Source organism: Camelus bactrianus, chromosome 23 (assembly GCF_048773025.1).
Source record: "Camelus bactrianus isolate YW-2024 breed Bactrian camel chromosome 23, ASM4877302v1, whole genome shotgun sequence".
Classification (NCBI taxonomy): Eukaryota; Metazoa; Chordata; class Mammalia; order Artiodactyla; family Camelidae; genus Camelus; species Camelus bactrianus.
In genome coordinates this window covers 26,944,630-26,971,064 of record NC_133561.1, presented here as the reverse complement: position 1 = coordinate 26,971,064, position 26,435 = coordinate 26,944,630, and the positions used below count along the sequence as shown (strand labels likewise).

Genomic DNA, 26,435 nt, shown 5'->3' with positions numbered 1-26,435 from the left:
TTTAAAAAAAACTGAGTCAATTGCCTTTTTCTTTCCTTGGTTTATAAGCATTCTTTATACATTCCAGGTAAGAGTCTTTTGTTGGTTTTATATATTGTGGATATGTTCTCCCCCTTTACGTCTTTCATATTTTACTCTTTTAATGATGTTTTCTGATAAACAGAAGTTTTTAACTTTCAGTAAGTCCTGCTTATCAATCATCTTCTTCATTGTTAATGGTTTCTGTGTCCTCATTAAGAAATGTTTGTTTAGCCCAAGGTTATGAAGATGTCACTCTGTATTATCTTTTAGAAATTTTACTTTCTCTGTTTAGATCTACAGTCCATTTAGAATTAGCTTTTGTGTATTATATAGGATAAGGATCAAGATTTGTTTTTCCTTTGTGAATATCTAATTGACCCAGCAACACTGATTGAAAACAACATCATTTCCCCTCCAATGTGCAGTGCAATCTTTGTCATGAATCAGACGTCCAGTGGTTTATTTGTCTCTTGGGCCAACGTTGTCATGTCTTAATTAGTGAAGTTTTGTAACTCTTGTTGCTGGTAACATAATTTTAGTTGTCAGCAGCAGGAGACAGAGGCTGTGTTAAGTTTCTGTTGTCATTGCAGAACCTGAACTCTCTATTTACTTTTAAACATGATTGATTTTTGCTGCAAAGAGACTTTCAAGCAGCTGCTCTTTGAGGCTCATTTGTGAGAATAAGAGGACTATCCATATGATGGTACTAAATCAGAAAAAATTACCCACACACTCCTGGCCTGAGCCTCTTGCACTGGCAGAATAAGTTCATTTTTTCCAATTTCTAAAGGAGCAAATGGATGCTCCTGCCACTGCATCTCCTATTCTAATTCTTTTAGGCCTAATCAGCGGGCTATGAACAATCCCTGAGCCCCAAGATTAAAAGTCAAGACAAAAGCCCACAAGACAAGGCATTGAATCCTATTTTTTGCTTTTATGAAAATACTAGTGTCTCTGAAAAGAAGAAATGTGTTTCTTTTGAAAATATTTTTTATTACAGTGAGGAAGAATTGAAAGTTACCAAGAAAAATGACCTGTAATCCCATAGCCCAGAAATAATCATTGTTAACATTTTGTCTTTGCTTACAGACCTTGCAGAAATACGTCTTTTATCTTCTGCTTGGCAATTTGTTATATTAACAAGAGAATATAAAAACTATTATAAGCCAGAATTCTAGACATTTTATATAGAACATCTTGTTTACATTTAAAATAATTTTGAGAATTAAAGGGTAATTGGCAATAGATAAAGGTCTGCGGTTGAGTCTTCATTCTGAACCAAAAAACTTAAGCTCTTCCAATTTTGAATAAAATTACACACTCAAATCTTCAAAGAAGAAAAAAAAATGAAAGTAATGGGTGATTTTTTTTTCTATGCTATCTTAGGTCCCTAGAGCTGGTGTCACAGAGTACCACAAGCAGGGTGGCTTGAACAACAGAACGGATCCTCTCACAGTTCTGGAGGTTGGAAGTCTGAAATCAAGGTGTCAGTGGGGCCACGCTCCTCTGAGACCCTGGGGAGAAGCCTTCCTTGTCTCTCTGAGCTTCTGGTGGTGGCCAGCCGTCCTTGGTGTACCCTGGCCTGAAGCTGCAGCCCAGTAACCTCTGCCTCTGTCATCACGTGGCTTGCTCCCCGACTGTCTGTCCCTGTGTCTCTCCTTCTTTTTATGAGGACATCAGTCATATTGGATTTCAGACCCACTCCAGCTGACTGTGACCTCATCTTAACTTGACTGCATCTGCAAAGACTGACTTTCCAAATAAGGCCATGTTCTGAGGTAGTGGAGGATTAAGACTTAAGCTTGTCTTTTGAGGGGACACTGTTTAACCTTTAAAACCATTTCTTGTCCTTACCTACCACACTGGGTAAGGTGGCCTTTAAGCATGTCTTTTGAGGGGACACAGTTTAACCTTTAAAACCATTTTCTGTCCTTACCTACCACACTGGGTAAGGTGGCTTTTAAGCATATCTTTTGAGTGGGGGACACAATTCAGCCTGTAATGCCAAGTCCTTACCCACTGCACTGAGTAAGTTGTCCTTTAACTAGTCGGGACACCTACCTGCCACTGTGACCAGCAGAGATGCTTCAGATAGACATGGTCTGTGGCACATTTGGGGAGAATCACCCTCTGCAGTGCCCTGACCACCACCTTCCCAGCTACTCCCACCACCACCAGCCTTATAACCCCTTCCACCCTCCTTTTCTCACCCCTTATCCCAATATCACTGGTAAATAGTTTCAGGAATCTTAGGGGAGGGTATAGCTCAGTGGTAGAGTGTGTGGCTTAGCATGCATGAGATCTGGGTTCAATCCCCAGTACCTCCATTAAAATAAACAAACAAACAAACCTAATTACACTCTCCACCCCCTAGCCCTGCAAAGAGTAGAGATAGAACTGTATGAAGGAAGCAAAATTTTTTTTCCCTTCGATTTCCAGATTGAGGTTCAGAAACAATTACTGAGCATCACTTATATGCAGGCACTGGGCCAGTTTCCTTTGATATGTGTGACATCAGTTATTTTAAATGTGATACAACTTTTACTGATGAGAGATTTTTAAGTAGATTGAGTCAAGCAGTAGATAAATTTCAGAGTAAGGTTTTAAATTCCTCAATGACAGCTCAAAAGTAGGAAGATTATACTAAATACTCTGCCTCTCTTTTCTTCTTTTTTCTTTAAATTGAAGTATAGTTGACTTACATTATTATATTGTTTTTAGGCATACAACATAGTGATTTGATGTCTTTATAGATTATGCAGCATACAAAATTATTATATTATTGACTATATTCCCTGTGTTATACATTATATCCCTGTGACTTTTTTTTAAATTGAAGTATAGTCAGTTACAATGTTTCAATTTCTGGCATACAGCACAATGTCCCAGTCATGCACATACATACATGTATTTGTTTTCATACTCTTTTTCACTAAAGATTGCTACAAGATACTGAATATAGTTCCCTGCACTATACAGAAGGAATTTGTTTTTTTAATCTGTTTTTATATATAATGGCCAACATTTCTAAGTCTCAAACTCCCAAATTTATCCCTTCCCACCCCCTTTTTCCCGGTAACCATAAGATTGTTTACTGTGTCTGCGAGACTATTTCTGTTTTGTAAATGAGTTCATTAGTGTCCTCTTTTTTTTCTTTTTTTTGGATTCCACATATTAGTGATATCATATGGTATTTTTCTTTCTCTTTCTGACTTACTTCACTTAGAATGACGATCTGTAGGTCCATCCATGTTGCTGCAAGTGGCATTATTTTATTCTTTTTTATGGCTGAGTAGTATTCCATTGTATAAATATACCACAACTTCTTTATCCAGTCATCTGTTGATGGACATTTAGGTTGTTCCCATGTCTTGGCTATTGTATATAGTGCTGCTGTGAACCTTGGGGTGTGTGTATCTTTTCGAATTGGAGTTCCTTCCAGATATATGCCCAGGAGTGGGATTGCTGGATCATATGGTAAGTCTATTTTTAGTTTTTTGAGGAATCTCCATACTGTTTTCCATAATGGTTTCACCAAACTACATTCCTACCAACTGTGCAGGAGGGCTCTTTTTCCTCCATACCTTCTCCAGCATTTATCATTTGTGGACTTTTGAATAATGGCCGTTCTGACTGGTGTGAGGTGATACCTCATTGTAGTTTTGATTTGCATTTCTCTGATAGTTAGTGATACTGAACATTTTTTTTCATGTTCCTATTGGCCATTTGTATGTCTTCATTGGAGAATTGCTTGTTTAGGTCGTCTGCTCACTTTTGGGTGTTTGTTTTTGTTGTTAAGTTGTGTGAGCTGTTTATATATTCTGGAAATTAAACCTTTTGTCAGTCACATTACTTGCAAATATTTTCTCCCATTCCATAGGTTGTAGTTTTATTTTACTTATAGTTTCCTTTGCTGTGCAAAAGCTTATAAATTTAATTAGGTCCCATTTGTTTATTTTTGCTTTTATTTCTATTACCTGGGTAGACTGCCCTAGGAGAACATTGTTAAGATTTATGTCAGACTGTTTGCCTATCTTTTCTTCTAGGAGGTTTGTCATGTCTTGTCTTACGTTTAAGTCTTTAAGCCATTTTGAGTTTATTTTTGTGTATGATGTGAGGAAGTGTTCTAACTTTATTGGTTTAAATGCTGTTGCCTGTGACTTTTTTTTTATTGAGGTATGGTTGATGTATAGTATCATATAAGTTACAGGTGTATAATATAGTGGTTCACAATTTTAAAAAGTTATATATTTATAGTTTTTATAACTATATAAGAGAAAGTTATAGTTATTATAAATTATTGGCTATATCCTCCATGTTGTATAATATATCCTTGTAGCTTATTTTATACATAATAGGCTGGCTCCTTTTTTGATGTTTGACTGCTGATGGCATTCAGGCCCCACACTCCTTCATCCCCTTGGGTCTCATCTCTGGTCAAGCCAACAAGAAAATGGACTCTCTCCTTCCCTGGGTGAGAATGGCAAGTTCAAACCATGCAAACCCAGCTACTGCTCACCCTGGGTCTGCCTCCAACCCCCACCCCAAAAACCAAAGCCATCTGCCCCTCCTTTTGGCCAAGCCAATTCAGAATGGCTTGAGTGCCAGCTCTCCCTGGAAGTCTTCATTATGTGAGTAATAAAACTTTTTATCCCCTCTTGGTGCATGTGTGGCATCAACCATCTGAACCAGTGCTACAGGGTTGGTGGGCAGTCTGCAGGGCAAATGAAGATAAAAACATTCAAGCAAATTGAGCGCTGCTCTGCTGATCCTCAGAGGACTGCTGTGAACATAGTGCATGTTTGGCTGAGGAGACTTGAAGCCATGCGTTTATTATTCAGGCCCTTCCTCCCCGGACCGTGTACTTGGTGGGGCTGGTGGTGGGGAAATTGTTCCCCCCATCTTGGCAGTGTGTGTTTTTTTCTGCTGTCATTGCACTGCTCTGTGTTCATTGCTCCTTGGTAAAGATCTTCAGTCTTACCCTCAATATCTAGTTTGTTTATCCAGTGCTATTTACTTATTCTCCCAAGACCCTAAATCTGTATACACTTAGTGTTAAAACGCCACAGACTAATTGATTATGCACACTACCATATGCATTCGCCAGCAGGTTTTTTTTTCCTCCAAGTGAGGATTTATTCTATAGAGAAATTAATGGCTGTACGAATTGCATGTGTGTTAATACAAAATGCAGGATTAATTGTCAGATTTCACGGAGGTCTGAAGGTGCATTAAGCAAAATGCAAAAACTGGTTGTATTACAGACGTTTGAATTAACATGCCTGCATGCAGAAATGCTCAGGGAATTTGTGGTTCAGTTAAAGAGACACCAGAATTGAGCCTTGTTAAAACAGACCATTCCCAGCATAGTGATTCTATAATTTATTCAGACTCAGACATCTACCACCGTGGAATTTTGTGTTAAATAACCCAATTGGGGAATATAAAAAGAGCTTGCAGTAATTTAAGTCCTTGGAATAAGCCCAACTGTATAATCTTGGCCTTAGCCATTTAAATACTTGAGGAGGGTAGAAGGGAGATTTAGCATATATTTGGCTATATGTTCAGCTCTAGTATGTAGTACACAGGGATTATCCTCAGACACATGTCTGTCTTCAGTGGTGTTTAGAATCCCATTCAGGGTGTCCTCTGACCACCAGCATACACAGGGGTCCCCTTTCCCCATGTCTAAGTGGGCTTGGGAATATAGACTCATTTCCAGGAGTCTAAGCATGGCATAATTGCAAAGGAATTCATAAAACAAGCCATGGATTCACATCGGCTCCCAAAGAGTAACCTAGGTAGTCCTGAGTGGGTCAGATGCAGCCAGCAGTGCTGGCCACACTGAGTACGGTGATGATGGGTAGTGCTGGAGGCAAACTCACCGTGGCCATGGTAGACCTTTGTGTACAAATATGACCTTCAGAGACTGGGATGCAGGTAGCGCATTTGTTTTCCAGTTATGAGGATGGGCTTCTTGATGCCATCCACACAGCCCATGTGTCTGAAAGGTGGCTGCCTCAGGTTCCTTGTCTCTGACAGTGGCCACATGGGGGTCAGAGTCACAAATGACTTTGACCTGTCATATGTGCTGTCAACCAGCTTGTCTGGCTTATGGGAAATGGAAAAGCAGAATGTTGGAATATTGGGCATAGGGATCCAAGTTGGTGTTACAGAAATCGTGCTGTTGACAACCAGCAGTGCTAAAAAGGTGGTAGGTTTAAATAGCAGCAATGTATTTGGGGTTTCAAACAACAAAATGGCAAAATATGCAGGCAGAGTACATTCAGGGTTTGTGCCTTCAATCCCTCTACAAGTCAGAAACACGGTTGTTCTATGGCATTGTTTAGGCATAAGGAAACCCTTTTGGACTTAGGGTTGTGAGATGTCTGAGTACACTCTTGGCAGACTTTTGCTCTCTTCAGGCATCCTACTGAATGAATGGAGAATCAGGTGGATTACTTCTCATACATTTTGTGAATAGGGATTTGATTCTGGTTTTAAAGAAAACAAGAGGTTCAGAGAAGTTACCATATGTAGCTAACATGTGGTGGAACTCAGGACTCCTGAGCCCAAGGGCAGGGCTCTTTTCTGGGGCTGAGAGTTCTGGCTCCTGAAATTGGCAGATAATATTATTCCTTTCTGCTTTGTGCTTCCTCATCCAAGAGAGAGTTCAGAGGTAGAGAGGATTTTTTTTTTAATTTATTTTTAAAGATTCCGTAAAAGAGTTGGACTACAGGTGCCTTCTTGGGCTTAACAAAGGAGAGCGCATAGTCTGATTATTTTTTCTTTTTATTCAAAGGGCAAATATAATACAAAGGCCTTTTATTCACAGCTTTGAAATTTAGCCAACTATAAATATATTTAAGGGGATTCAGCTACAACTCAGACTTATTAGAATGTTTACAAGCTCTTGAACAAAAGGTATTTTTTTTTAATTGGAGTATAGTTGATTTACAAATACTGTGTTAGTTTCAGTTGTACAACAAAGTGATTCATATATATATATATATATATATATATATATATATTTAAATTATTTTCCATTATAGGCTATTATAAGATATTGAATATAGTTCCATGTGTAAATCCTTGTTGCTTATCTATTTTATGTGTAGTAGTTTGTATCTGTTAATCCCATACTCCTAATTTATCCCTGCCTCCCATCACTTTCCCCTTTGGTAACCATAAGTTTGTTTTCTATGTCTGTGAGTCTATTTCTGTTTTGTATATAGATTCATTTGTATTATTTTTTATTATTTTTTAGATTCCACGTATAAGTGATATATTTACCTTTGTCTGACTTACTTCACTTAGTATGATAATCTCTAGGTCTAACCATGTTGCTGCAAATGGCAGTATTTCATTCTTTGTTTTATAGATGAGTAACATTCCACTGTATCTGTAAATATACCACATCTTCTTAAACCAATTGTCAGTTGATGGGCACTTGTGTTGTTTCCATGTCTTGGCCATTGTAAATAGTGCTGCTGTGAACATTGGGGTGCATGTATTTTTTTGAATCAGAATTTTCATCTTTTCCAGATATATGGCCAGAAGTGGGAATTCTGGATCATATGGTAGCTCTATTTTTCATTTTTTAAGGAATCACTATGTTGTTTTCCATAGTGGCTGCACTAATTTACATTCCTACCAACAGCATAGGAGGATACCCTTTTCTCCACACTCTCTCCAGCATTTATTATTTATAGACTTTTTGATAGTAGGCATTCTGACCGGTATGAGGTGATACCTCATTATGGTTTTCATTTGCATTTCTCTAATAATTAGTGATGTTGAGCATCTTTTCATGTGCCTGCTGGCCATCTGGATGTCTTTTTTGGAGAGATGTCTATTTAAGCCTTCTGCCCATTTTTTGATTGGGTTTTTTTTTTTTTTTGAATTGAGTTGTATGAGCTGTTTGTGTATTTTGGAAATTAGCTTCTTGTCGGTTACATCATTTGCAAATATTTTCTCCCAGTTCGTACGTTGTCTTTTCATTTTGTTGATGGTTTCCTTTGCTGTGCAAGAGCTTTTAAGTTTGATTAGGTCCCATGTGTTCGTTTTTGCTTTTGTTTCTGGACAAAAGGCACTTTTGATCTCTAGATCAGCTGGATATTCCTGTAAAGCTTCTAATTTAAACAAGATAAGCCGTTGAACCTCTCACTCCTTATAAGGTAGTGGAGAAGGTAGGGAATGAACCGGAGATATGTGAGCACTGGGCAAGCCTACTTATTATTACTAACTTATTTGCTTCACGGCACACTCCTTCTCTAGTTTGTCCAGGAGGACCAAATATAGTTTCTTTAACTTATTCTCATAAATTCAGAAAGAGAAAGAAGATAATTACTATATGAATTTTTTACTAATTAAATGTTATGTTGGGAAGCCTTGGATAACTGTGTCCTGAGAGCTATACAATTTTATCTCTGGGGAGAGAGAGGAACCAGCTCACAATGGAGCCTGGAATAATTAAAAGGAAAAATAGATCATGATTCTGGCTACGGGAGAAAGAGCACTGTGATGAGAACCCCTCCAGCTGATCCTCTGTAAAGGGTGAATGAACCCCCGAAGTCCTGGGCCCCTCCTTTGTGCATGGCAGTCTCCTCCATTCAACTCTCCAGACTTCACATAATTATTGCCTCTCCTTCCCTAAGCCTTGTGCTACCACTGAGGACACTCATCAGGCTCTGGGCTAAAATTGGGAGTTAAGTGATGCACAGGGTCAAGGTCTACGGGAAAACAGAGATCATGCTAGGTATTTCAAACAGAGGGATTTAATACAGGGAATTACACAAATATTAGAAGGTTGAAAGAGCAGAAGGGGACGCTGAAGTAACCCAGATACTAGCACCTGTAAGAAGCAGTTACCAGGTCTGGGGCTGGGGAAATACAAAGGAAGAGGTGGCATCACTAGAATCTGGGAGCTCAAAGAAGAGGCCCCTGGTAGCTGGTGCTCAGATCTCTGAGGGGTGCCCTCTGGCTTATGCTTGAATCTCAGACCAGGGGGTGCTGTGTGGCTGGTTCTTAGATCTTCAGGGAGGCAGGTGCTGCTGAGGTTGAAAAGTGTTAGTAGAAGCTGGAATTTGGAACCACTGCTGCCTTCTTGTGCTGGAGAGATACTGACAAGAACTGGAAGCAGGAAGGAGTCTGTTCTTCCCCTTCTTCTCCTCCTCCCCCATTCCAGTAAGAATTGCTCAGAATTGAGGAAGGAAAAAAGCTTAGTGATCAGCCCTGGATCATTCTGAGAGGAGCATAGGAAACTCGGGCTTCACAGTAATAAAGCAGGCATCTGGACTTGCCTCTGGTGGCCTCTTGGCTAGGGTTTGGTTGGGAAACTGAGAAGGGGCTAATAGAGCAGGAGATGGGATGTTCACAAGCAGCCCAGAGCCCTGGCCCAAGGCCTGTTGCATGATGTGGCTGAGGCTAATTAGCATAATCCTTGCTTCCATCCATCGTGACTGGTTCAGAGCTGAAGGAAGATCTAATTGTCAAGGATGGGGGTGGGATTAGTAACTGAAATAAATGCTATCTAGATACACATCAGTCACCCAGCTACACCTGGGAGATTTGCATGAGAGAAAGCTTAGGGAGTAAAGCCTTGTCTGCCCCACAATTCAGTATTAAGTGGGCAGTGGACAGGATGGATAGAAGGAAAAGGGGTGGGGAGGGAGATGAATGAAAGGAAGGGAGCAGAGAGAGGGAAAGAAGGAAGAAAAGGAGGGAGGGAGGGAGGGCAGGCAGGCAAATCAAGTCTTGCCCAGCTCTCTGGCTGCAGGGCCATACAGAGTGAGAACGCAAGTGTGCAGCCTTTCCTGCCTGGCTCACTGAGAACTCCTGCAGAGATTACAACACCAGTAGTAAAGAAGTTTGTCTTGATTTCTTCACTTAATAAAGATTCAGAAACTGTGGAACACCGAGCTGCCACAGGGGGCGGAACCCAGTGCCTGCTGTGTTCTTGGGATGTGGATCCCAGCATGGGGACCTCTGGGGTGCTCATGGTGACTGCTCCCGACCCAGCACCTTGTCACCTGACCTGTCCCTGCCTGTGGCCGGCTCCCCACTGACTCAGCACCCTTGGCCCATGTTAAATATATATGTGTGTGTACATATGTGTATATGTGTGTGTATGGATATATATATATATATATATATGTATTTATGCTTCTGTGTGCATAGAATATCTCTGGGAATATAAACAAGGAACTGGAAACAGATGCTTCTAGGGACAGAACTTCGGTGAACTGGACATGGGGGTCGGGAGACGGAGATTTACTTTTCCGTGCTTACTCTTTGGTACGTTTCAATTTTACATTGTGCATTACCTGGTCAAAAAACAAACAGCTTAAAATTGGGGGGGGTGTTGCACAATCCATCCTAAGTCTTGTTGGGGGGCACATGAGTCTCACTGGAGGGCAGGCCTTCTTCCCCTGAGGGAGGGTTTGTCCAGAGGATGGAGGTTACTGGAAGGTATGCACTTACAAGGGTGGAATAGCTGGCCGTGACTGGCCCCCCCGGCTCATGCACTGGTGATGGTCGAGTCAGGCCCCATCTGCTCCTGCGTCCTCCCCGGCCAGGCTCCCAGTGCCCTGGGTCCTCCTTCTCCGGAATGAGCTCTTGGAGCCCCGGGGCTCATTCTTCCTCTACCATTTTACCCAGTCCTTGAAATTATGTGTAGTGCACAGCAAAAGCTCCTTGCACATCAGGAAACACCCTGAGATCGTGACTTTTTATGTGTAATTCCTGTATCAGTAACTGCACGTCAGCCTTCTCATCTCTCCAGTATCCCCAGCACTTACCCCAGTGCCCTGTGTGTGGTCGGAACTCAGTAAGTGTTGAATGATGGGTCACAAGGACAATTAATTTGTCTTCAGATCAGATCTTTCCCAGCCCTTACAGCAAGAATGGCGCCAAATCTTCCCAAACTGAGCACATGGCAGCTTCCCTCAGAGAGGGAGGTGGAGCCTCTGCAGTGAAAGGGGCCAGCAGCCTAGGGATGTCACTGGGATTGGGAGGGGGGACCACCACAATTCCTTCTTCCGCCATCACTTCAAGCTCCATTGCTGGAACACAAGTTAGGAAGAACTGGGTAGACTGACTGGTCGGATGCAGGGGAAGTCCAGATCCACGCCATAGAGCTGATTCTCGTAGACACTGCCCTGTCACTTGAGAAGAACCCGAGAAAGCACTCCGAGGGCTGGTTCCACACCGGGTTGACGCACACTGAGGGAGCATCTGGGAACTCTACAAGGAGTCCTGAGTGTAATAGTGCGCTCTGAGCTCACAGACAACCACGCCATGAGCTGCAGCAGCTGAGATCCCTTTCCTGGAGGCCACCAGTTAATCCCATGTAAAGACTACCAGGAAGAGAGTAAATGGTGGGAGGAGTTTCCCTGAAGGACCCCAGCCTCCCACCGCTGCTGCTGGCTGAGCAGGAAGCCCAGAGGAGGCAGGGAAGGGTGCTAGTACCTTACTGGTCACCACAGCTAATGTCAGTTAGTTCCTAACATCCCTGAGAGGTTCAGGCTGCCTTTGACTTGCTCTTCAACAGCGCCCTGTTCTGTCTTCTCTGCCCCGTAGAAAACTGGTTCGATGTGTTTGATTCTGAGCAGATTGACAGGTGAGGAAGTGAGCTCCCTGTGAGATTGCTGAATGTTTGCTCCTTGCAAAGGCTTGCACGGGGTCAGGACATCCAGGCTGCCCAAGTGAGCGGGGTTGCCAGAAAGGACCCTTGGCAGGGGGTGCCAAATCCAAGCCTGGGCTCAGAGCATCTGGCAGTACTGCCTGTTGTCCTGGGCGGACCCACCCTCAGGGCCATTGGCCAGAATCAGTAGCCTGAGGGGAACACAGTGTTCCTTCAGAAATGGGACCTTCACAAAAATGTCTTTCTCCATAACCTGAGTCCAGAAAAGTGTCTGAGTCACTTTACATGTCAGGTAAATACTTTCATAAGCACCTCACTAAAAAATCTGCCGTATTTTGTGACATTTCCACAGTTTGCTGGAACACTGCCTTCTGTCCCCTGTCCAGATGAGATGCCCCCCTCTTCCCTGCTTCTAGCCACTGTGGTCTTTGAGCCTAACTTCCGTCTTTGTACCTTTCCTGGGCAGGGGGCAGAGAAGATGATTTGAGGACTTGAATTTTACGGGACTGTAATCTCGAAGAGCTGGAAGGGGCCTTGCAGGGGTCCCGCCGCCCCTCAGAGGCAGCCATCAATAGGAAAGATGACAGGGATGGGAATCCAGGTGCCCCTCCCTGGGGAGTCTGTGTATTTACAGGCTCCTTTTGGTAGTTGTGCAAAAATCTGCCTCTAACTTCCATCTCTTGGCCCCAGTTCTGTCTCCTGGCGTGATGGAGAATAAGTCTAATTAATTCTCTTTCCACGTGGCCTCATGGCTTTTCTCCAGGCTAAACGTTGACTTATCAGCATGCCCACCCTGAGAAGCCCTTCTCAACCCTCGTCGAAGTGGCTTCTGTGTGACAATGTCTCTTGTAAAACACGGTGCCTGGAATTGGTCAGCCTTGCCCACGTCCACACTCACCTATGTGTGCTTTCTCTTCCGCTCAGGCTGAATGCACATTCCCCTCACTAGCCCCTGCTTGCCATGTGGCCTGAGGATGACAGCAGCAGTAACCATGGCTACTGAACACAGCCAGGTGACTGTGCTTACCCCATGCTCCCACGTGGCCCAAAACCTTAACTCCCTCAGAGGAAGAGCAGTTGTGGTGCAGGGCTGCTCTGTGCCCCTGCTCACCCTCAGCAGAGCCCTGGGCCTCCAGGGTGTGTGGGTTTGATGGGAGAGCCCTATGGGGTCTTCTGTGTTTCTTTTCTCTCCCCAGAACAGTGACCCAAGAGCCCTTGCCCCATCCCACGGAAGTGCTGATGCTGCTTTAGCAGGGAAGGGCCCCAGGCTCCCCGGCACTGCAGTTGGCCGCTCGCTGTGCTGCCTTCGCCTGGTGCCCGGGACTGCCTAGGTGTCCTGTGCTACTGTGGTTTGAATAGGCTGCTTCCTTCTTCAAGCCTGAGCGCATGCCAGTGGTGGAGGGCTCCAGCTGCCGGAGCGCTCCTCTGCCCCCAGAGTGTGCTCCCCACGCCCGGCTTCCTCTCTGGGGTGCACAGATGTCTTCTCACCCCTCTTCCAAAGGGTAGTCTGTTCTGTTTGTAGGTAGTTATTCTTTCTTCTCCAGAGTCTCTGCCCTTCCGGATAAACGTTGCCAAGTGTGTCAGCCACTCCTCCCGTGACGGGGTTCCCTGACCTCCGCCGTCCCATATTTGCGTAGTTGGATTAGAAAACAAAACAAAAACCATTAAGCTCAGCCGTTTTTATCATAGTGAAATGACCCTGGTAGAGTCAGCCCATCATCCCAGCTGACCCAGATGTTTAAGAACCTCGCCTCTGTCGTCTGTGTTTTCCCCAAGCCTCCCGTTATCTGTGTGTTTGGTTGTGGACTTGGAACCGAATCTCAACGTGAGAGAGAGTCGGGGGGCCCCAAGCGTGCTCTTGGCCTTCCGGGGCATCTTCCCACAGGCCTCTCGATGAAGGCTCAGACTGCTCGAGTGACACATATCAAGGCTACCTGTCTAAATGCTGGGCACCTAGTAGGTGCTTCATTAATGCCCAGGCGGGTGAGTGGTTGTCAGGGCTGTGTGACAGGGAGCCTGCCCCGCACCGCTCCCATCCTTTGTTTGCGGGAAGCGGTTTCCATGCGCTCATTTGCTAGGCAGCATCCACCGTGTTACTAGCATGCTGGTGAATAGACGATGAACCCGCAGCCCTGATTCGGCTGCATTAAAAACACAGATTAAGGAAGAGAAACAGCTGGGAAGTGTGTTCCAGATGCACAGCCTCTGGCCCCAGTAGCTGGGTTTGGGCTGTGGCATCAACTGCAGGGACAGTTTTCTGGGAAGCAAGCCCCCCTCATCCCCACCCATTTGGCCTTAGAGAGAGAAAATACGTATTTCTCAGCACCGCCTTCTACTCATGCTGTCAGGGTAAGAAGTGGCTCTGGCTTGCCCTCCCCACTTCCTCAATTTCACATGAAATGACTTTGCTTTATGGAGTGCGTGCTTCAGTAAGCGCCTGCAGGCAGGGCTTGTGCTGCGAGGTGGGGAAGGGTGACAAATACAGCACAGGTGGGCTTCGTCAGGATGCGAAATTGACTGTGAACAATGTGATTTATTAGAGACTGCTGTCGGTGCCAGCTGCAGTGTGCACACAGTGCCCAGCAAATGACTCTTGCTTGGGATGGCAGGGAGCCCCCTGAGGGTGGGCAGAGGCACCTCTTCCTCTGTGTCTCTCTGCTGGATGCCCTGCAGAGGCTCAGCCCATGGCTGGAGCTAAATAAGTACGGCTCTCGATAATTTTAATAAAGGACCATCCACACACTGGGAACAGCTCCTCAGTGGCCCTTGTCTAAATCAGGCAGTCGCCATAACTCAGAGTATAAACACGTTCATCTGGGCTTTCTTGTCCCCCATTACAGAGACGGAGAAAATGAGGACCCTGGAGATGAGGTGACTGGGCAACTTAGTGACGGATGATGCCTGAAAATACGACGTGCTGCTTCCCCCTTCCTGTTTCCTTAGCGCCGTAGGGAGAGGGATGAAAGGAGATTCGGAGGCAGAGGATTTAAAGGAAAGGTGCCTGGCTAGGAGGCAGGGCCCTGGTGTGAGGCCATCTCCCACATGCCCCCAGGCCAGGTGCTGCTTCTGGAGCTTGGGTGGCCAAGTGCACTTGGAGCCACACAGCCCTGAGTTCCAAGTGTGGCCTGATGACCAGTTAGCATCAGGCCTGGAGAGAGTTGCTCTAACTTCTTAGAGCCTTAGTTTCCTTTTCCACATAGTAGGGCTAATAATACCTCTCTGATGAGGTGGCTGGGAGGATGTGGGGCGCACGCAGCAAAGTGCCTGGTGCCCTGTAACGCTCTGCACTTGTCCGTCGTCCCCTCTGCTCCGAGAGAGCGAGCCCAGTCAGTGTGTGAACAACTGGCAGCAGGAAGCTCTTCCCTCCGCTTCCTACAGATTCCCCCAAAGTCCCTGAAAGGATGCTCTTGGACCAGCAGCATCCACATCCCTGGGGATCGCGTTAGAAATGCAAATCTTTTTTTTACATTTTTTTATTGATTTATAATCATTTTACAATGTTGTGTCGAATTCTAGTGTAGAGCACAATTTTTCAGTTATACATGAACATACATATATTCATTGTCACATTTTTTCCTCTGTGAGCTACCATAAAATCTTGTGTGTATATTTCCCTGTGCTATACAGTATAATCTTGTTTATCTATTCTACAATTTTGAAGTCCCAGTCTATCCCTTCCCACCCTCTGCCCCGTTGGCAACCACAAGTTTGTATTCTATGTCTGAGTCTTTTTCTGTTTTGTATTTATGCTTTTTTTTTTTTTAGATTCCACATATGAGCGATCTCATATGGTATTTTTCTTTCTCTTTCTGGCTTACTTCACTTAGAATGACATTCTCCAGGAGCATCCATGTTGCTGCAAATGGCATTATGTTGTCGGTTTTTATGGCTGAATAGTATTCCATTGTATAAATATACCACATCTTCTTTATCCAGTCATCTGTTGATGGACATTTAGGCTGTTTCCATGTCTTGGCTATTGTAAATAGTGCTGCTATGAACATTGGGGTGCAGGTGTCATTTTGAAGTAGGGTTCCTTCTGGGTATAAGCCCAGGAGTGGGATTCCTGGGTCATACGGTAAGTCTATTCCTAGTCTTATGAGGAATCTCCATACTGTTTTCCACAGTGGCTGCACCAAACTGCATTCCCACCAGCAGTGAAGGAGGGTTCCCCTTTTCTCCACAGCCTCTCCAGCATTTGTCATTTGTGGATTTTTGAATGATGGCCATTCTGACTGGTGTGAGGTGATACCTCATTGTAGTTTTGATTTGCAAGAAATGCAAATCTTAAGCCCACCTGGACCTCCTGTGTCAGAGGCTCTGCAGGATTTTTTTTTTTTTGAAAAAAACTGAGGCCTCAAAACCTGGGTTTGAGGCCCGGGATTATAAACTGTATGAAGGTAAGAAATTGTTATTTTAACCCTAAAGTAGCAAAAACCTGTTGAGACCTTCTGTCTATATTCCCATGGGTTTGAACATCGACCCAGCAGTTTACAGGCTTCGAAGCCTGGACAGCTTTGCTCTTACTGTGTATCCTTTGATAAGGTGGCTCTTGGATGGGAAAAGGCTCCTGCTCTATAGCTTTATTAAGATTAAAGCTCTAAGTTTAGCTCTGAAGGCAGGTCTGCAGGCTCAGGACCATTTGATGAATGGCTCCACCATACCGCCAGGCTGGGGCTACGAGGGAACATAGACTTAAATAATGCTACCAGGCCACCTTCTCACTCCCCCCATCAGATCTGAGGATTGCCAAAGTGCTGTCAGGAGAGGGCTATTTTAACGAAGGCAGCAGTGCATGCAGTCATTCTGAATAATTAATGAAATGACAGTAGTGGAGCTGGTGGAGTGGTGCGGGGCGCGCCAGGGCTGGGGAGTCGTGCTTTTCAGATCCTGAGCCAACGCCCTAGGGCTGGAGCCTAATGCACGAGCTGGCTCTCTAAGGAAAAAAACACTCCACCTCCACTGGCCTCTGAGTAGAAAATGCCACCAAAGCAATATATACATAGGATGTGGGGCTGGTATTCAAAATATCTAACAAACGGGAAGACATGGGCACAGACTAATCAGTTCAGAGAGATGGTGGCTGAGTGCCACAACAGTCTGTGTCACCCCTTTCTATGTTGTGTCAGAGGACAGGTCTGGAAGGGAGGCTGGGACCGTGGCTTTTGCTAATTAGTAGGGTAACATATTAGTCTGTTAATATAAGGTGTCTCTGTGATGTGCGCCAGCTGATGTCAGCCCTGCAGGTGCTGTCTGAGGCAGTGCTCTGGGTCAGTGAGAGGGAATATATTCTTTGGCCCCCCCAAATCCATGTCACCATGTCCTCTGACTCTCTCTTCTGCAGCAGCTCCTAGATGCTCTTCATTCCGTTTCCCCATTGGATGTCCTCCGAGCCTGCCCACTCACAAAAGCTCTCTGTGGAGGTTTGAAATTCATCAGCCTCACATTGGTCTTCACCAGGATGGTGATGTGGGCTGTTTTATATATATGTGTCTGTGTGTGTATGTCTATACATATATATATATACACATGCATCTGCATCCCCAGGGATATGGATGGATATGTTGGTGGCACTTAACGATCGTGATACATCCTTTACATTTGCAGACTAGGCTCCAGCCAAGGCGAGTTTGTCTGGGGAGGTGAGACTTGCTTCCTTTGTAGCCAGATGGCTCTCGGGATGGGAATCTCCTCTTATCCCTTCTTAGAGTGGCTGTGAGTCGCTGGGTGACATTGCTGCTTCATGGGACCAGAAAGTGAGAGTCCATCTGTCCAGCTGTAGGGACCTAGGAGCCAAGCTGAGAGGGTCACGGTGTTCTTCAACCCTCAGGAAAATGGTGACCCAGCAAGGTGACGACTGAGCAGTGAATGAGCCGGAGGCACAGCAAGCAACAGGGTGTCAGAGCCTCTGGCTGGAAAACTTGCCTGGGTGGATGGAGGGAGGAAGCCAGGGCATTGTTAATGGTAGATAAACAATAGATGATTGTAGATAAAACTGAAGGGCAGGCGGAAGTCCTTCAGACTGTTCTCTGAGTAGGATTCAACCTGACACCGTGAGCTTGGGATGTGGACTCTGGGCCCATTTGAGGCAGAACAGCTTCAAGCAAGAAGATCAGTACAGGTTAGCAATTTCTGCCTCAGGGTGCTGTGAGGATTCACTAGGATTGTGTGTTCTCTGTAAACTGCATAATAGATTGCATATTCTTCATAAACTACTCGCCTGTGAACGGACGTCAGTGCTGGGTGACTGGAAGGAAGGGTAAGAAGAGGGCTTCACTGCACAGTTTGTTCATAGGCTGGTCACCAGCCATTCTCTTCTAAAAATGGTTACCAGTGGGATGTGGGCTTTGAAAAAGCCCGTGTAGAACCAGGATGGCAGTCACAGGCTCAGCAGGGTCACCCAGCCTGACGGCAGGGCGGGCCTTTGATGGGGTAATTGATAGCTCATGTACGAGTCAGTCGCTCAGTTAACTCTGCTCCCATTAGGAAGGATTGATCTCTTCCCCGGATAGGGGTTTGTGCTGATTCGGCTGCTGAACGTGTCTGCATGGTTAAGAGCATTCCTCTGGTCGCCGTCCTCCTCAGAGGCCACAGTGGGAGAAAGCAGGGTCAGGAGCCCAGTGCTCGGCCCCACACATGGCAAGTCCTCCTGCCCCGAGGGAGCTGAGGGACGGAAGACCTGCCATCATAGGAAAAATGAATTGGACCTTCCTGCTTCCTTTGTTTGAATACTTCGGGGCATATATAGCCAAGGACAGTGCGGTGGAGTGCTGCACCTCTGTGCTTTGCTAATGTTCCAGTATTACCTTAAAATATTTTTTATGACAACTTTGAGAAAAAAATTATGCACAGAAAATATATCCATTTAATGCATTTTCCAGTTGTATATACCCTGAAACACATTCCTATAATCAAGATGCAAAACATTTCCATCAACCCCAAAGATTCCTAGTGCCTCTTTGTAATCTTATTTCTCCCTCGGCTCCAGCCCCAGGCAACCACCGACCTGCTTGTTGTTACCATAAATCAGTCTGCAGTTTATATAAATGGAATAACACTACATGTATGAGTTTGTTGATGGCTTCTTTCACTTAGCATAATTTTTTATTGTGGTAAATTATATATGACATAGACTTTACCATCTTAACCATTTTAAATGTACAGTTCTGTGGTGCTAAGTACATTCACATCACTGGGCAACCACCACCACCGTCCATGTCCAGAACTTTTTTCACTTTGCAAAACTGAAACTCTGTACCCATATAAGAATACTAACTCTCCACTCCTCCCAGCCCCTGGCAACCACCACTCTCCTGTGTGTCTCTGAAGCTGACTACTCTAGGTTCCTTATATAAGTGGAAATCATACAGTATTTGCCCTTTGGTGACTGGCTCATCTCATTTAGCATAATGTCTTCAAGGTTCATCATATAGCATTTGTCAGAATTTCCTTTTTAAGGCTGATGAGTGCATTTTATGTAAATACCACACTTTGTGTGTCCATTCATCTCTCAGTGGACACCTGGGTTGCTTCTACCTTTTGGCTGTTGTCAGTAGTGCTGCTGTGAACATGGGTGTACAAATCTCTCTTCTGATTGTTGCTTTTAATTCTCTTGGCTATACGTGTGATAATTTTATGTTTGATTTTTTGAGGAACCTCCATACAATTTTCCACAGTGGTTGCATCACTTTACATGTTATTTTTTTTAAGTGTTAGTATTATTTTAGTGTCTGTTTTTGTGTGCAGTTTTTTTCTTATTGAATAGTCAGTTTACAGTGTTGCATCAGTTACCGGGGTAGGGGGAAGGAGATGGGAAGGGATAAATTGGGAGTTTGAGATTTGTAGATACTAACTGCTATGTATAACATAGAGAAACAACAAGTTTCTACTGTATAGCACAGGGAACTGTATGCAGGATCTTGTAGTAACCTGTAATGAAAAAGAATCTGAAAAGGAATATATGTATGTATGTATATGGATGACTGAAACATTATGCTGTACAATGTTGCTTTTCTCTTAATGTATATATGTATTTATTGACGTATAGACAAGTTACAGTGTTGTATCAGTTTCTGGTGGACAGCATAATGCTTCAGTCATACATAAATATACATATATTCATTTTCGTATTTTTCACCATAAATTGCTACCTTGCCAAATTCTTGTATCAGCTCTAGTAGTTTTTGTGTGGAGCCTTTAGGGTTTTCTATATATAGTATAATGTCATCTGCATATAATGACAATTTTACCGTTTTTCTTCCAATTTGGATCCCTTTTATTTCTTAGTCTTGTCTAATTGCTATGGCTGGGACTTCCAATACTGTATTGAATAGAAGTGGGTAAGAGTGGGCATCCTTGTCCTTGTTCCAGATTTTAGCAGGAAGGCTTTCAACTTTGCACCATGGAGCATTATGCTGGCTGTAGGTTTGTCATAAATAGCTTTTATTATGTTGAGATATGTTTCCTCTATACCCACTTGGGTTAGAGTTTCTATCATAAATGGGTGTTGAATTTTATCAAATGCTTTTTCTGCATCCATGGAGATGATCATGTGATTTTTGTTCTTTCTCTCATTGATGTGGTGAGTCACGTTGATTGATTTCTGTTTGTTGAACCATCCTTGTGACCCTGGGATGAATCCGACTTGATTGTGGTATATGATCTTTTCTATGTGCTGTTGGATTCTGTTTGCTAATATTTTGTTGAGGATTTTTGCGTCTATATTCATCAGTGAAATTGGCCTGTAATTTTCTTTTTTGGTGGTGTCTTTGTCTGGTTTTGGTATCAGGGTGATGGTGGCTTCATAGAATGAGTTTGGGAGTGTTTCCTCCTCTTCAGTCTTTTGGAAGATTTTGAGAAGGACTGGTATGAGCTCTTCTTAGTATGTTTGATAGAATTCCCCAGTGAAGCCATCTGGTCCTGGACTTCTGTTTGCAGGGAAGTTTTTTTTATTGCTGCTTCTATTTCACTTCTAGTGATGGGTCTGTTAAAGTGATCTATTTCTTCTTGATTCAGTTTTGGTGGACTGTATGTTTCTAGAAACTTGTCCATTTATTCTAAGTTGTCTAGAAGCTGTTTTGGTGGTGATGTGAGCAAAAAGCTGACTGAAGTGGACTGAGAAGTGAGTGGAGGAAGCAAGAAGGGACTACTTGTACTAACTCCCTCCATGATGAAGACGTCAAAGAGGTAACCAGTAACAGTATGGAATCAAGGGAGTTTTCTTGGTTTGATTTTCAGAAGATGATAAACTTGACTAAGTTTATCCTTTCCATAAATTTATCCAAATGAGAAGTAGTGATACATAGAAAAGAAAGAAGAGGATTTAATAAACTACCTATACTGATTATTGTTATTATTAGACAGTTGTTGTTTTCAAATCAGTTAAGAAAGGTGAAGAAATATACATTAATACTCTATTTTATAATCACATAATTACCTTCACCTGTGCACTGAGTTTTTTTTTTTTCACATGGGTTGCAATTACCACCTGAGGTCACTTGCTTCCAGCCTAAGAACTGCCTCAGAATTTTTTATAAGGTATGTCTGCTAGCAGTGTATTCTCTCAGTTTTCTTTATCTGGGAATGTCTTTATTTTGTCTTTACTTTTTGAATGATAGCTTTGATGGATTTAGGATTCTTAGTTGACTGTTGTTTTCTCTGAACACTTTAAATATGTTTTTCAACTGCTTTCTAGGCTGTTTGGTGTTTGAGAAGTCAGTTGAAATTAAATATCTTAAACCTTATTAAAAGAATCCGTATATACTCTCATGTTAATTTTAAAATTGATGCTGAAAATACAAAACGCTGTTTTTCTTTTTAAATTTTATACAAACTGGAAGGCAGGATATATAATGAGACAAAGAGTATTAATTGTTTAAAAACTATTTATTTACTAAAACTTCTCCCACCAGTCAAAAGATACAAGTCCCTCTTTCTCTACCCTTCACAAGTCATGATTTTTCTTGAGAAACAAAACATCTTCATAAAACAATAAAAAAATTTTGTATGAAATTGCTGAAAACAGTTCGGTAATATGGACCTGTGGATTTAGGAGTGTCAGTTATCTACTGTGGTCTTGAAGGGCTGTTTTATTTTTGTTTGTTTTTATTTAAAGTGGGAGCGCTCCTGTGTAGACTGCGTGCGTCTAATAGTTTTGCTGCGAGGGCTGTTCTCAGTATGGATGGCTGCCACGTCTTCTGTGTGTGTTGGCTGTTATCCCTTTGATTAGGGGTATGGTTGGTGCTATGGTGATCGGAGCCTGCCTTGATTCTTGTTGAGCGGGGCCTCCTTTTTCGTTCTCCAGTTGTCACAGCCTTGACAGGGGCTGGGTCTGCTCCCCTGTTGCTGGAAAAGAGGCTTCTAGACCCGTTTCTGAGCTGTGGTGTGATTAGGCAGGGTTGGAGCACTTCAGCTGAGAAGAGTCACTGAGTATACTTCTGTAGGAGATGTCCACTGGGACGTGCCCTCTGTGGTGTTGTCAGTCACTTGTTATGCGGGCTTACAAAGAACTCTTTGTTGACGCTGCCTTTGTCCCTGCCTTAGCTGCAGGAATGTCAGCCACCTGCTCTGGTGTCCCCCAGGTTCTGCTACTTTCTCCTCAAGCCTCAGAAGCTCCGCTTCTGTCCCTGCTGACCTTCTGGCTGGCAGGGGGTGTCCCAGTGTGAGGGTGTCTTTTTGCCACTCCCTCCCAGTGGGACTGGTCCCTAATTAATTTTTTTTCCTTTTACCGAATTTTGTGAGACTCCTGTATTTTGAAGCGAGAGACACTCTGCCAGAGTTCAGTAGGTGTTCTGTGCGATTCAGTGGGTTTGTACATATAATTCTTGGTGTGTTTGTGGGAGAGGTGAGCTGTGAGTCTCTCTACGCTGCCACCTTGGTGCCTCCCCTCTACAGCATTACTTTTTAAACAAAGTTTTTCATTAGACCTGCTTCTTGTTCTGATTATCCCTTCACTTTCCAGAAAGCCAATTTGACATATCCTTTGACTTCTCATGGCCCTGCATGCTAATGGTCTCTTCCTTCAGTATCCTGAGCCTCTGCCTTTCTAGTCCTTTCATATTAGTGTAATTGCTCAGAGAATTGCTCAGCCATAATAACCTCAAGTAAAATTACATGGCTCACTATTTGCTATAGCCAGTGCCCTCTGTGTCCTACGTGCTTCTCATTAGCTCTAGTTATTATACAGCTCACCAATATCCTGTTAACAATATCATGATACAACCACCCACAGTATATTAACACCATCTATTACATACCTACAGTGGTCCTCCTAACTGAATCCATTTTGCTGTACATCCTACTTATATGCATTTAGCTCTGTCTGTCAGATAATCTGTCCTATTAATGATGTCCCCTGATCTTTTGCAACTGTTGTCTGACTCACTAGCATCCTCTTCATAATATCGTCGATGCTGCTTAGCTGTCATCCGTTAAAACTGTTCACCTGTTTGCATCTTGTTAGGTCCAGGTTTCAAAAGCCTACCACCAGGAAGATACATACATCATTGACTTTGGAGACCTAACTATGGATGTGCAGAGTGTGCAGGGGGCTTCAGCCTAAAGTACCCTCTTAAGAAAGATCTTTTCCTTTGACCAGTACAACACAGCCCACCAGGCTTTATGAGCCACATTAATGGAGTGTGTGCACGCACGTGTGCACAGGTGTGTGTGTGTATGCATTGCATGGGGTTGAGGATGTGGGGAAATGGGAGTTTACTGGACACTTAGGACTGGAAAGCTTGGTGAGAAGGGACAGCATGGAAGGAGAAACTTCCTGGGGAAAGGCCAGGGGGAGAGAGGACCGCAGGATGAGGTCAGTGCTCATTTGGCAGGACAGAACCCTTTTGACACCATCTTTTTTGTTAATGGCTGACCAGCCTGGATGACTGTGCATCACAGCAACCGTTAAAATGTTGCCAGAATGACAGACCATCCCAGTTTCTTTTCAATTTCATAATCCTGTGCTTAACTGAGCCCTGATGGAGAGGGTGCACTGCCCCAGGCATCCCCTCATGCTGGGGCCACGTCAGCACTTGGAGCTGCCACAGTTGAAGACCTTGTATCTACAGGCAACCACAGAGGAAGATGTCCAGGGCAGGGCCAGGCACCCAGCAAGTGCTCACGATTGAAGGCAGTGGAAGGGTGACTTGTGGCATCTGTCTTTTCCTTGTCATCATATATCTTACTCTTGAGGTCAGGAAAGAAGAAGGGGTCCTTAGCAGCCACTTGAGGTTGCTGTCTGTAGAAACAGCTTGTGCGTTAAAAAGACCAATGAGCTATGTGTGCATGAGAGAATTCTCAGATAATCCTTTGCATTGAACACTTCTTAAAAGCGCCACAAAATCTGTGATCTTAATTTTTTTTTCACATGCTTTTGTTTATTTTTGATCTCCCATTGTGTATATGGAGAAACGGAGGCCCTCCTAGGGTCTCCTAGAAGAGCCAGGATCACTGCTGTCTAGGTGCCTCCCTGCGTGGCATGCAGTCAGGCAGGGACAATTGCCAGGATCCAGCTGTGGTCCAGACTGAACATGTACGTGCCTCCCTCTGGGCAGCGTTGGGGTCGCTGGTCCTTGCAGTTCTGCGTGCTGGGCAGAAGCCTTCACAGGGCTGTCCCTTGACACCCACAGGGTCAAGCCCGGCTCTGCGACGCCCCAGGCCCGGATTTGTGTAAATGAAACACCCCCATTTTCCCACCCCCCGCAGCCAGCCCGTGTTTACCAAACATCCGCTAATGCCTCACCTTCAGCACAGCTGACGTCTGGGTCTGCTTCCTGTACCTAAAACCCCGTCCTCTCTTGCTGCTCCCTGAGCTGACCGAGAAACAGGTGTTGACAGGTCCCCTGGCATCTAGGTCTGAGCCACAGAGATGAGGGTCTCTAGGCAGGATGGGTCCATCTTGAAGCTTGAAAAAGTACCCGGCTGTACTGGGCTGAATAGTGCCCCTCCCCAATACATGTGTACCTGGAACTTCAGAACGTGACTTTGTTTGGAAATAGGGTTTTTGCAGGTGTAATTAGTTAAGGAACTTGAGAAAAAGTTCTTCTGGCCTCCAAAATGTGAGAGAATACATTTCTGTTCTTTGAAGCCACTAAGTCTGTGGTAATTTGCTCCAGCAGCCATAGGAGGCTCCTGTGCTGGCTGCCTGGCAGGTGGGAGGTGGGGCTGCAGGGCTGGCCCTAGAGCCAGGCTGTTGGGGGTCCTCTGCTACCCTCACTTCGCTTGCCTTCAGGGCCTGGAACAATTCTGCGCCGAGCCAGTCCAAGGAGCAAGTTGAAAACAAGAGTTAAGAGGAAGACCAGGGCTTGCTTTCCCCATTGTCACTCTCATGTTGGTGCAGAGAGACTTCTGTACCCTCTTCACACTGTCACTACCGCCTTTGTTTAGTGCCCTGCCACGGGCCAGGCACCGTGCAGGTTGTTACATCATTTCACACAATCTGTATGTCTTAGCTTGGGCCACCATAACAAATTACCACAGACATTTCTCTCTCTCAGTTCTGGAGGCTGGAAATTGTAAGATCAAAGTTCCAGTGGATTTTGTTCCTGGTGAGGATCCTTTTCCTGACTCACAGATGGCGGCCTTCTCACTGTGTCCTTATAGAGCAGACAGAAAGGAAGATAGCTGCCTGGTGTCTCTTCTTGTAAGGGCACTAATCCCATCCTGAGAGCCCCACCCTCATGACCTTATCTCAACCTGTTTACCTTCCAAAGGCCCCACCTCCAGGTACCATCACACTGCAGGTTAGGGCTTCAACGTATGCATGGAGGAGTGGGTACCCAGTTCAGTCCATGGCACCTTATAAGGACACTGTTAAATAAGTTGCTCTGTCCCTCCTGGTTTTACATTTGAGATTCATTATGTTGCTCAAGGTCACACAGCTGGCAAATGGCAGAGCCAGGATTTGAACTTGTGTCTAACTCCATTTCAAGGACTGCATACTTAACCACTATGCTATGCCGATCGAACCCAAGTCATAATAATAATGGCAGCTTATGGTCGACATAGAAAAGAGCCTGCTAGAGTTATACTAACCCACAGTGGCTCCCAAATGCCTCCTCCCTACTTCTGTCCCTACCCTGCCCGCCCCTGCCTGTGCAGGAGTCACATCACACGATCCCTGTTTCTTGGATGACCTGTGATGTTCACACGTCAGGTGGTCTCTCTGGTAGCTTGTCCCTGTCCCTTTCCATGTGGCAAGGGACACCCCACACGGCCCAGTTTAAGTGTGCTCTGTACACATCATTACTGAGCACATGTTACATGGCTCGTAAATCCCACAGGAGTGTGTTTGTCTTTTCCAAGCTGGTGTTGGGAGCACCTTTGACACAGGACTAAGCCTTTCTTTTTTGGCATCTGGTACCTTCCACAGCACCTCTGGCTCTCCAGGCCCCTAGTAAGCATTTGAATAAGTGAAACACATAGAAAGCATGGAGGTCATTAAGCAACAAATACGCAGCAGAAAGGGTTGTTAATTTTTTAAAAAAGAAGAAAGAAAAGAACATCAGATATTCTAAGACAAGTGCTTGTTGAAGGAACCACTAAAAGCTTGACTTTCGAACGCAAATGTTTAATTTAGGCTCGTTCTTCTGCGTGCTTACAGATGGCACTCAATTCGAAACAACGGTCCATGTGTATTTTGAGATTTACTGTGGGTCTCGTGCACTTTTTATCTTTTTGATGATTAACTGCTTTGGTTTCTAAATATGTGTTCTTTAAAAGCTTGTCCTATTTCTAAACATAATTTGCATGTGCGATAGTGCACCCCTCG

The 26,435-nt window shown here is 44.3% G+C and overlaps 1 protein-coding gene across 17 annotated transcripts in view; it reads left to right on the top strand.

Moving 5' to 3' along the window:
* The window catches only part of HHAT (hedgehog acyltransferase), a 300,160-nt gene that overhangs the window by 251,805 nt on the left and 21,920 nt on the right, over positions 1-26,435 (top strand). The window contains exon 12 of one of the 17 annotated variants that reach the window (XM_045512463.2): positions 4,380-4,595. The exons of the other annotated variants lie outside the window; for them this stretch is intronic. Coding sequence (XP_045368419.1) covers positions 4,380-4,396 — 17 coding nt within the window. The 3' untranslated portion in view covers positions 4,397-4,595. Of the gene's footprint in view, positions 1-4,379; positions 4,596-26,435 lie in introns of those variants that run through there. 17 annotated transcript variants of the gene reach the window in all.